The sequence below is a fragment of the Dendrobates tinctorius genome, unplaced genomic scaffold (assembly GCF_039654945.1).
Source record: "Dendrobates tinctorius isolate UK_male_01 unplaced genomic scaffold, ASM3965494v1 ptg000020l, whole genome shotgun sequence".
Classification (NCBI taxonomy): Eukaryota; Metazoa; Chordata; class Amphibia; order Anura; family Dendrobatidae; genus Dendrobates; species Dendrobates tinctorius.
In genome coordinates this window covers 848,007-860,647 of record NW_027361688.1, presented here as the reverse complement: position 1 = coordinate 860,647, position 12,641 = coordinate 848,007, and the positions used below count along the sequence as shown (strand labels likewise).

The window sequence follows — 12,641 nt, the reverse complement described above, 5'->3', positions numbered from 1 at the left end:
AAGTATTACACTCTTTCTCAATACAATTAATGGGATGTCTGCACAATACGCTGGGTCCTCCAGAGAGAGAGAGAGGCTCCTTAGGGCTTTTTTTTTGCTTTCAATGAGGGCACTAAAAGTCTAAAAAGAAGGATTATAAACCTGGGAGCTCCTTTAAAGGAGTTATTGAGCTCTGATATGACATTTCCGCAGCCGGTGACAGCTCTTCTTTAAGATGTCACCCAAGCACAGGCCGTTAACAACATGTGACATAAGGGACACGTGCTCAGGCTGAGGTCTAAAAGTGCCCACCGTGAAAAACACATGTAGACCCTTCCCAACTTGTAGACTCCCCCGCTGAGCCGCTCCCCTGTACTGAGAGTTATAACTATGTCCTGAATTCCAGAAGGGATTATAGGCGGCTCTCTGACCGAATAATCGTGTGCCCCCCGCCTACAGACCGAGCCCTGGTGTGAAATTCCAGCCGTCCTATCAAAATCTCCGGCCTCATATGAAGCCCAGGAACACAAAAATGCCGGAGAGGACGGACGTCCATCTAGACATCTCATATCTCCATCTTATCCCTTTCTCGTACTTCTCCCACCTCTGTTATATCTCCTCTCTCGCATCGCTCCGATGGGTCGTTTCTATTTCATGTCTCCATAACTCATCGCTCTCTGTCTCCTCTCTCTCTCATCTCTCTGTAACATTTCTCTGTCTCATCTCTTTACTGTCTTCAATCTCACTTGTCTCTCTTCTTTCTCCCTTTTATCCCATCTCTCGAAAATCTGCCTCTCATATCTCTGTCTCTCCATCTTGCCTCCCATTCTATGTCTCTCCATCTCATCTTTTTATTTTATGTCTCTCCATCTCTTCTTCATTTTATCTCTCCATCTCTTCTCTCTTTTCTGTCTCTCCATTCCTTCTCTCTATTTTATGTCTCTCCATCTTGTCTCTCTATTCTGTCTCTCCATCTCTTCTATTTTATGTCTCTCCATCTCGCCTCTCTATTCTGTCTCTCCATCTTGTCTCTCCATCTTGTCTCTCCATCCCGTCTCTCTATTTTATGTCTCTCCATCTCGTCTCTCTATGTTATCTCTCCTCTATTTTGTCTCTCCATCTCTTCTCTCTATTTTTCTCTCCATCTCTTCTCTCTATTTTTCTCTCCATCTCTTCTCTCTATTTTTCTCTCCATCTCGTCTCTCTATTTTATGTCGCTCCATCTCATCTCTCTATTTTATGTCTCTCCATCTCATCTCTCTATTTTATGTCCCTCCATCCCATCTCACTATTTTATGTCTCTCCATCCCGTCTCTCTATTTTATTTCTCTCCATCTCATCTCTCTATTTTATGTCTCTCCATCTCATCTCTCTATTTTATGTCCCTCCATCCCATCTCACTATTTTATGTCTCTCCATCCCGTCTCTCTATTTTATGTCCCTCCATCCCATCTCACTATTTTATGTCTCTCCATCCTGTCTCTCTATTTTATGTCCCTCCATCCCATCTCACTATTTTATGTCTCTCCATCTCGTCTCTCTATTTTATGTCTCTCCATCCCGTCTCTCTATTTTATCTCTCCTCTATTTTGTCTCTCCATCTCTTCTCTCTATTTTATCTCTCTTCTCTCTATTTTGTCTCTCCATCTCTTCGCTCTATTTTATCTCTCTCTCCTCTATTTTGTCTCTCCATCTCTTCTCTCTATTTTTCTCTCCATCCTGTCTCTCTATTTTATGTCACTCCATCTCTCTATTTTGTCTCTCCATCCCGTCTCTCTATTTTATGTCTCTCCATCTCGTCTCTCTATGTTATCTCTCCATCCTGTCTCTCTATTTTATCTCTCCTCTATTTTGTCTCTCCATCCCGTCTCTCTATTTTGTCTCTCCATCTCTTCGCTCTATTTTATCTCTCTCTCCTCTATTTTGTCTCTCCATCTTGTCTCTCTATTTTATCTCTCCATCTCTTCTCTCTATTTTATGTCTCTCCATCTCTTCTCTCTATTTTATCTCCATCTCGTCTCTCTATTTTGTCTCTCCATCTCTCCTCTATTTTGTCTCTCCATTCCGTCTCGTCTCTCTATTTTTCTCTCCATCTCGTCTCTCTATTTTGTCTCTCCATCCCGTCTCTCTATTTTATGTTTCTCTCTCTCAGTCGCTCTCTCTCGTCTCTGAGCCATCTCTATTTCTTGTCTTATCTCTTCCTCTATTTCCCATTTTTTAGGAGACCCCCCTCCCGCCATCTTAGGTTACCCACCTTTTTCCTGGACTCGGCTTTCTGGAAACATTCATGTTGTATGTAGCTAGCCGCCGCTGTCAGAGAGCTGGCGGAGGTGCCGTCCGCCTGCAATAGTCCGACAGCTCTCTCGAGAGTCATCGGCATCTCCGACGCCACCGGGGCCGAGCTGAAACCACAGACGACAACATAACTAAAGTGGGACACCGACTAGAGAAGTCTACATAACAAGCTGTCACTAGCGCGTCCTGAGCTGTCACCCCCAACCATACGATACGCAGTGTAGGGGATCATTTCAGGACTTGTGAACCACCTACAGGTCAAAAATCCAGGGATGTCTGAGTACTCTGAGACAGGCCCGACTAGAAAAACTGTGGTTGCTAGGTAGAGTTTCCCTAGTAACCAGACTGTCAGACATGACAGATTCGGCGCACTGCCCCTTTCTGGCAGCGGAGATGAGGTAAAGTAGCCTGGCAATGTAAAATTATATGGCGCCATTTGTAATAAGTCTAAGAGACCGGCATTTGTAATACAGGGACGGCTTCGGCCTACGAGACCGGAATTTGTAATATAGGGACGGCTTTGGCCTACAAGACCGCCATTTGTAATATAGGGACGGCTTGGGCCTACGAGACCGGCATTTGTAATACAGGGACGGCTTCGGCCTACGAGACCGGAATTTGTAATATAGGGACGGCTTTGGCCTACAAGACCGCCATTTGTAATATAGGGACGGCTTGGGCCTACGAGACCGGCATTTGTATTATAGGGACGGCTTCGGTCTACGAGACTGGCATTTGTAATATAGGGACGGCTTCGGCCTACGAGACCGGCATTTGTAATACAGGGACGGCTTCGGCCTACGAGACCGGAATTTGTAATATAGGGACGGCTTTGGCCTACGAGACCGGCATTTGTAATATAGGGACGGCTTCGGCCTACGAGACCGGCATTTGTAATATAGGGACGGCTTCGGCCTACGAGACCGGAATTTCTAATATAGGGACGGCTTTGGTCTACAAGACCGCCATTTGTAATATAGGGACGGCTTTGGTCTGGGAGACCGCCATTTGTAATATAGGGAAGGATTGGGCCTACCAGACAGCCATTTGTAATACAGGGAAGGCTTGGGCCTATGAGACCAGCATTTGTAATACAGGGGAAGGCTTGGGCCTATGAGACCGACACTTGTCATATAGGGACGACTCCGGTCTACGAGACTGGCATTTGTAATACAGGGAAGGCTTCGCCTACGAGACCGCTATTTGTAATATAGGGACGGCTTTGGTCTACGAGACCGCTATTTGTAATATAGGGACGGCTTTGGTCTACGAGACCGGCATTTGTAATATAGGGACGGCTTCGGCCTACGAGACAGGCATTTGTAATATAGGGACGGCTTCGGTCTACGAGACCGGCATTTGTAATATAGGGACGGCTTTGGTCTACGAGACCGGCATTTGTAATATAGGGACGGCTTCGGCCTACGAGACAGGCATTTGTAATATAGGGACGGCTTCGGTCTACGAGACCGGCATTTGTAATATAGGGACGGCTTCAGCCTACGAGACCGGCATTTGCAGTATAGGGACAGCTTCGGCTTACGAGACCGACATTTGTATTATAGGGACGGCTTTGGTCTACAAGACCGGCATTTGTAATATAAGGACGACGTTGGAACTACGAGACCAGCATTTGTAATATAGGGACGGCTTTGGTCTACGAGACCGGCATTTGCGGTATAGGGACAGCTTCGGCTTACGAGACCGACATTTGTATTATAGGGACGGCTTTGGTCTACGAGACCGGCATTTGTAATATAAGGACGGCTTGGAACTACGAGACTGGCATTTGTAATATAGGGACGGCTTCGGCCTACAAAACCGGCATTTGTAATATAAGGACAGCCTGGAACTACGAGACCGGCATTTGTAATATAGGGATGGCTTGGGCTTACGAGACCAGGAATCAGCCTTACTTGGCAACTTTGGCTCACAGAGAAGGGGGTCCCCCCTCAATGTGCCCTATTATGATACCTCAGGAGTTGAATCAAGGAGAATCAGAGAAGAAGGAAATCTAACAAAAGCCTTAAAATAGTAGCGGGGGCAAACGTGGAGCCAATGGACCACCATATTTATTCATAAGGGACATTTAACCTCTTCCCTCCTGGGTGATTATTCTTTTTACGCTTTTTTTTTTCTTCTTTTTCTTCAAAGAGCTATAACCTTTTTTTATTTTTTTGCGGCCATAGCCGAATGTTTGCTTTTTGTCTCCGTTTCCGAGGCCCAAAACCTTTGATGGACCTGTGTTCTGATTGATCCCATTTCTTGCAAATTTTGCTGAATTTTTAATTCATTTATTGAAGGAGATGCTGCGACCAATAAACAGCAATTCTGCCGTTTTGATTATTTCCTGCTCTACGGTAATTACAATATTACGGGATGATTTATGGAAGATTTTGATAGACTGGATTTTTACGGCGATGCCAAACATGTATTTTTATTTTCTCTTTTTAATTTTAAATTGGGAATATTTTTTTTTTTACTTTTTAATACATTTTTATTATTATTTTTCAGACCTGTGTACTTGAGTACTGCCATATATAGTGAAAATGTGGATCCTGCCGATGAGCTTCCCATGGGTACCACAATAGCAGCCGGGATGAGCCATCAGTACCCTGTGACAGATATGCTGATACGCACCCGTAAAGGGCGCCGCTGGTATTCCACCAGTTAAACGCCAATGTCATAGATTGACAGTGGCATTTTAGGGGTTAAGCAGCAATGATGAGGTAGTTCTGACAGGTGTCTTCTCTGTAATATGGCTCTTGAGCCCGCATCGAACATCTAACGTACTAGTATGTAACACGGCGGGAAAGGTTTTAAGTCCCACTCTCAGTCCCACCCAGGAATGCCACTAACATGGCCACCTGTAGGTGGGGTTATATAAACCATGGCCATCTTCATCTGGGACAGGCCCAAATTTTCCAGGGGCTGCATCTGGTAATTCAGGAAAGGTAAATGTTCTTGTCACCCTTGACTTACCCTACAGCTGTTTCCACATGCCTGCCATCACTTTGCGTCATGTTCACACCGGATGCCGTCGCAGCCATTGCGGCTGTCATCATAGCTCTCTTTCCACCTATGTCCATGCCGCTGGCTGCAGAGGGTGACTGGATATACTCCTTCTGATAGGTCATATACCTCGCGTTGGTCTGATATGCGTCGTTTCGGTTGGATATCCCTTGGGACCTCCCTTGGCCGACGGGACCTGCTGAAGCCTGTGTCTGGTAGTGACGCTTCTCTAGAAGGTTGTCCATACTTTGACTGTTCCTCGACTGGTAGTAGGGTCGGGCTGGACTGGTGGGAACGCTATTTATGAACACCGAGTCTTGATCGGATTGTGTGGATTTCTTGACGGTGCTTTGTCGTGGTCGAGTTCCTTGTCCAAACTCGGATCGAGAGTACTGTATGGTGGACATGTTGTTCGGCCTGGACTCCTTAAATTTCAGGTTGGTCATTGTGGCGTTTTTCCTCTGTTCGTAGGCCACCATTGCAGCCTCTTGTCTCTGTGGAGACATATCTTTCCTCCCGATGGGCCTTCTCTGCCCACCGTCCTGCTCCATGCCCCATTGACTGTTGGAAGAATATGTTCTGGCCCATCCATTTTCTTGTCTCTGGCCATAGTGTGCGTGACTACCACCCCAACCGTTCTCATGTAGAGACAACGTATGGTTCTGTCAAGAGAAGGAAAAATATTTATGAGGAACAGGACACAAAAATTCAGCTGCAGATATCAGTCACACATCTGGGGTACAGGATAATGACACTGACACTGGGGGTACAGAATAATAATACTGACACTCGGGGTACAGGATAATGACACTGACACTCGGGGTACAGGATAATGACACTGACACTCGGCGTACAGGATAATGACACTGACACTGGGGTACAGGATAATGACACTGACACTCGGAGTACTGGATAATGACACTGACACTCAGGGTACAGGATAATGACACTGACACTCAGGGTACAGGATAATGACACTGACACTCGGGGAACAGGATAATGACACTGACACTTGGGGTACAGGATAATGACACTGACACTGGGGGTACAGGATAATAATACTGACACTGGGGTACAGGATAATGACACTGACACTCGGGGTACAGGATAATGACACTGACACTGGGGTACAGGATAATGACACTCGGGGTACAGATGGACATTGTTGTAGGTATTTTAGTGACATCCCTGAGTGATGTTGGGGAGATTCGGGCTGAGATGTCTCCTCTTATGGAAACCTACAATGACTATAGGTGTGCCTGACTCGGCGTTCAGACGTGGGGCCCCGGGCACTGGTTTTAGGATCATTTTCTTTCTTCAGGGGTCACTGAATAAGAGACCGAAGAGCGAGAACATTGTCTGGGTTTCAGTTAGCGAATTCAGGTTCCAAAACAGAATTCTCCAAGATGGAAGATGAGGGATATTGTTAATCGCCATCTACATCAATATCTACATCTATATATGAGGCAGTGCTATTGTATTTGGTGTTTTCTATCCTCTTGTCTCCAGGACAACAGACTGTCTCAGTAGTGCAGCCTCAGGCTTCAGGCCTGGAACCTTGTGTGATTAACCTCAGCCTAGAAATAACATATTAAATTACGCTTTTCACATTTTGGAAGATGAGAAAAATCGACTTTTCTAATTCCTGTCTCGGAAGTGATAGAAAAGATTTGATGAGCCATGGAACCACGTTGCTCTTCGTCTCTGCCGTTCCCTTACCTTCATGCTATCATATTTGGTCGGAGATTTCACGGCCTCCCTCTGTGGTCTCTGGATCGTGCTGTAAAACACCTGATCTGGGACGCTGACGTTGCTGTAAATTGATCCTGAAAAATAAAATTAAAAAATAGATATATTTTATTCCATGAATTCCTCCCAACGTCAACGAGATGATAAAATGTTAAGAGTTTTGGTGCCAGAATTGTCAGTTCTGATGGACACGTCCCTTGAAGAAGCCACGTGACTGTAATAGAAAAAACACACAGAAATGGAACAAAGTCACACGAGGGCGTAGTACCGTGATTGTTATCTCCGAAGGTTTGTGCCGACGTGTATTTATACAGTCAGGAGGTAAACAGGAGACATTTCACACATTCTGGCAGAATCTCCGTCCTGTGTACATAGCCAGCGTCCGGAATGAGAGAAGTCAACCTGCCGTGATATATGGAAGAATGGCGTTGACAGCAATTCCTGATACAGAATGTCCATACATGATATTATGGTGGACCTCCGCGTGCAACCAATATAGCTCTGACCCCTCAAGGAATAGAGTCCACAAGATTTCAGAAGTCCTGTGTAACTTGTAGACAAGTAATCAAAGGCCTACAAGACCCACTGTATACCGGGAACACCACACAAGACTCTCCATAGACTGGAAACACCTCATAAGGACCTGTTGAATACAGGGGACACCCCACAAAACCTGCCGTATACGAGAAAATCCCTACAAGACCCGTTGTATATGGGGAACACCCCACAAGACCTGTCGTATACCAGGAACATCCCATAAGACCTGTCGTATATCAGGAACACCCTACAAGACCTGTTACAGGGAACAACCCACAAGACCTGCCGTATACCGGGAACCCCACACAAGAACTGTGGTATACCGGAAACACCCCACAAGGAATCTCACACAAGCTCTGTGGTATACCAGAAACACCCCACAAGACAAGATCTGTGGTATACCATAAACACACCACAAGACCTGCCGTACACCGGAAACACCCAACAAGACCTGCCGTATACCGGGAACCTCACACAAGCTCTGTGGTATACCGGGAACACCCCACAATACTGGTCGTATACTGGAAACACCCCAGAAGACCTCCCGTAGACCAGGAACAACCCACAAGACCTGCCGTATACTGGGAACCCCACACAAGAACTGTGGTATACCGGAAACACCCCACAAGGAATCTCACACAAGCTCTGTGGTATACCAGAAACACCCCACAAGACCTGCCGTATACCGGGAACACCCCACAAGATCTGTGGTATACCATAAACACACCACAAGACCTTCCGTACACCGGGAACACCCAACAAGTCCTGCCGTATACCGGGAACCTCACACAAGCTCTGTGGTATACCGGGAACACCCCACAATACTGGTCGTATACTGGAAACACTCCAGAAGACCTCCCGTAGACCAGGAACACCCCACAAGACCTGCCGTATACCGGGAACACCCCACAAGACCTGCCGTACACTGGGAACACCCCACAAGATCTGTGGTAAACTAGAAACACCCCACAAGACCTGCCATATACCGGGAACACCCCACAAGACCTGTGTTATACCGGAAACGCCCCAGGAACATCCCACAAGACCCGCCGTATACAGGGAACACCCCACAAGATCTGTGGTAAACTAGAAACACCCCACAAGACCTGCCATATACCGGGAACACCCCACAAGACCTGCTGTATACCGAGAACACCCCATATGGCCTGCCGTGTACCAGGAACACCCCACAATACCCGTCGCATACTGGAAACACCCCAGAAGACCTGCCGTAGACCAGGAACATCCTACAAGACCTGCCGTACACTGGCAACACCCAACAAGACCTGCCGTACACTGGGAACACCCAGCAAGATCTGCCGTATACCAGGAACACCCCACAATATCTGTGGTATACCTGGAACACCTCACAAGATCTGTGTTATACCGGAAACGCCCCAGGAACATCCCACAAGACCCGCCGTATACAGGGAACATCCCACAAGATCTGTGGTAAACTAGAAACACCCCACAAGACCTGCCATATACCGGGAACACCCCACAAGACCTGCTGTATACCGAGAACACCCCATATGGCCTGCCGTGTACCAGGAACACCCCACAATACCCGTCGCATACTGGAAACACCCCAGAAGACCTGCCGTAGACCAGGAACACCCTACAAGACCTGCCGTACACTGGAAACACCCAACAAGACCTGCCGTTTACCGGGAACACCCCAGAAGACCTGTTGTATACCAGAAACATCCCACAAGACCCGCCGTAGACTGGGAACACCCCGACATACCCGTCGTATACCGGCAAACCCCACAGGACATGCCGTATACCAGTATTACCACACATTTTGAAAATATTGTGACTTTGTTATCTAGCAATTGTAGTTTGTCTCTTGTCGGAGACTCAGCTCCTTTTTCTTCCCCACTTTTCCGACTTCTATCATATTAATTTGTATCAGTACATCTTGTAAAAGAAAATCTGCTCTCGGAGAGATTGTGTCATACTGCTGAGTATAATGTTTAGTTACCATGAGACACAAATCGTTTTTACTGTCTATTTTGATGATTTAATCCTGAAATTCTTCCCCCTCCTAGAAGATTAGTGGATGAGGAGCCGGACTTGCACCGGAGACACAGGTAATCTTACTGTGCGGTAACACAGGGCACAGAGTAATATGATATACTGCAAAATGTCACATATACAGCAACATAGACAGCAAAGCTACCGCCACCTCCAGCAACGAACTGGTGCACACAGCATTTTACACAAAAACCCGGCACAGCAACATTACTCACATTTTTAGAGATCTGCAATGTTTAAATGAAACCTTGAGAACATATTTCCTGAGATCACAAAGTCTATCTACGGAGACAGCAGAAAGCAAGCAGGTCAATATACCGCGTCAGATGTTCACAGGGGCAGTATTATAGTAGTTATATTCTTGTACATAGGAGCAGTATTATAGTAGTTATATTCTTGTACATAGGAGCAGTATAATAGTAGTTATATTCTTGTACATAGGAGCAGTATTATAGTAGTTATATTCTTGTACATAGGAGAAGTATTATAGTAGTTATATTCTTGTACATAGGAGCAGTATTATAGTAGTTATATTCTTGTACATAGGAGCAGTATTATAGTAGTTATATTCTTGTACACAGGGGCAGTATTATAGTAGTTATATTCTTGTACATAGGAGCAGTATTATAGTAGTTATATTCTTGTACATAGGAGCAGTATAATAGTAGTTATATTCTTGTACATAGGAGCAGTATTATAGTAGTTATATTCTTGTACATAGGAGAAGTATTATAGTAGTTATATTCTTGTACATAGGAGCAGTATTATAGTAGTTACATTCTTGTACATAGGAGCAGTATTATAGTAGTTATATTCTTGTACATAGGAGCAGTATTATAGTAGTTATATCCTTGTACATAGGGGGCAGTATTATAGTAGTTATATTCTTGTACATAGGAGCAGTATTATAGTAGTTATATTCTTGTACATAGGGGGCAGTATTATAGTAGTTATATTCTTGTACATAGGAGCAGTATTATAGTAGTTATATTCTTGTACATAGGAGCAGTATTATAGTAGTTATATTCTTGTACATAGGAGCAGTATTATAGTAGTTATATTCTTGTACATAGGAGCAGTATTATAGTAGTTATATTCTTGTACATAGGAGCAGTATTATAGTATTTATATTCTTGTACATAGGGGCAGTATTATAGTAGTTATATTCTTGTACATAGGGGCAGTATTATAGTAGTTATATTCTTGTACACAGGGGCAGTATTATAGTAGTTATATTCTTGTACATAGGAGCAGTATTATAGTAGTTATATTCTTGTACATAGGAGCAGTATTATAGTAGTTATATTGTTGTACATAGGAGCAGTATTATAGTAGTTATATTCTTGTACATAGGGGGCAGTATTATAGTAGTTATATTCTTGTACATAGGAGCAGTATTATAGTAGTTATATTCTTGTACATAGGAGCAGTATTATAGTAGTTATATTGTTGTACATAGGAGCAGTATTATAGTAGTTATATTCTTGTACATAGGGGGCAGTATTATAGTAGTTATATTCTTGTACATAGGAGCAGTATTATAGTAGTTATATTGTTGTACATAGGAGCAGTATTATAGTAGTTATATTCTTGTACATAGTGGGCAGTATTATAGTAGTTATATTCTTGTATATAGGAGCAGTATTATAGTAGTTATATTCTTGTACATAGGAGCAGTATTATAGTAGTTATATTCTTGTACACAGGGGCAGTATTATAGTAGTTATATTCTTGTACATAGGAGCAGTATTATAGTAGTTATATTCTTGTACACAGGGGCAGTATTATAGTAGTTATATTCTTGTACATAGGGAGCAGTATTATAGTAGTTATATTCCTGTACATAGGAGCAGTATTATAGTAGTTATATTCTTGTACATAGGGGCAGTATTATAGTAGTTATATTCTTGTACATAGGGGGCAGTATTATAGTAGTTATATTCTTGTACATAGGGGCAGTATTATAGTAGTTATATTCTTGTACATAGGGGGCAGTATTATAGTAGTTATATTCTTGTACATAGGGAGCAGTATTATAGTAGTTATATTCCTGTACATAGGAGCAGTATTATAGTAGTTATATTCTTGTATATTGGGGCAGTATTATAGTAGTTATATTCTTACATATAGGGGCAGTATTATAGTAGTTATATTCCTGTACATAGGAGCAGTATAATAGTAGTTATATTCTTATACATAAGGGGCAGTATTATAGTAGTTATATTCCTGTACATAGGAGCAGTATAATAGTAGTTATATTCTTATACATAAGGGGCAGTATTATAGTAGTTATATTCCTGTACATAGGAGCAGTATTATAGTAGTTATATTCTTGTACATAGGAGCAGTATTATAGTAGTTATATTCTTATATATAGGGGCAGTATTATAGTAGTTATATTCTTGTACATAGGGGCAGTATTATAGTAGTTATATTTTTGTACATAAGAGGCAGTATTATAGTAGTTATATTCTTATACATAGGAGCAGTATTATAGTAGTTATATTCTTGTACATAGGAGCAGTATTATAGTAGTTATATTCTTATACATAGGAGCAGTATTATAATAGTTATATTCTTGTACATAGGGGCAGTATTATAGTAGTTATATTCTGGTCCATAGGAGCAGTATTATAGTAGTTATATTCTTGTACAAAGGAGCGGTATTATAGTAGTTATGTTCTTGTACATAGGAGCAGTATTATAGTAGTTATATTCTGGTCCATAGGAGCAGTATTATAGTAGTTATATTCTTGTACAAAGGAGCGGTATTATAGTAGTTATGTTCTTGTACATAGGAGCAGTATTATAGTAGTTATATTCTTGTACATAGGGGCAGTATTATAGTAGTCATATTCTTGTACAGAGGGGCAGTATTATAGTAGATATATTCTTGTACATAGGAACAGTATTATAGTAGTTATATTCTTGCACATAGGGGCAGTAATATAGTAGTTATATTCTTGTACATAGGGGGCAGCATTATAGTAGATATATTCTTGTACATAGGAACAGTATTATAGTAGTTATAT

The 12,641-nt window shown here is 43.0% G+C and overlaps 1 protein-coding gene across 1 annotated transcript in view; it reads right to left on the bottom strand.

Moving 5' to 3' along the window:
• The window catches only part of PKP2 (plakophilin 2), a 64,419-nt gene that overhangs the window by 30,307 nt on the left and 21,471 nt on the right, over nucleotides 1–12,641 (bottom strand). Inside the window, exons 2-4 of the mRNA XM_073567377.1 lie at nucleotides 7,006–7,112; nucleotides 5,257–5,948; nucleotides 2,234–2,381 (exon numbers count right to left, since the gene is read on the bottom strand). Of these exons, the coding sequence (XP_073423478.1) occupies nucleotides 2,234–2,381; nucleotides 5,257–5,948; nucleotides 7,006–7,112 (947 nt within the window). The remainder of the gene's footprint in view (nucleotides 1–2,233; nucleotides 2,382–5,256; nucleotides 5,949–7,005; nucleotides 7,113–12,641) is intronic.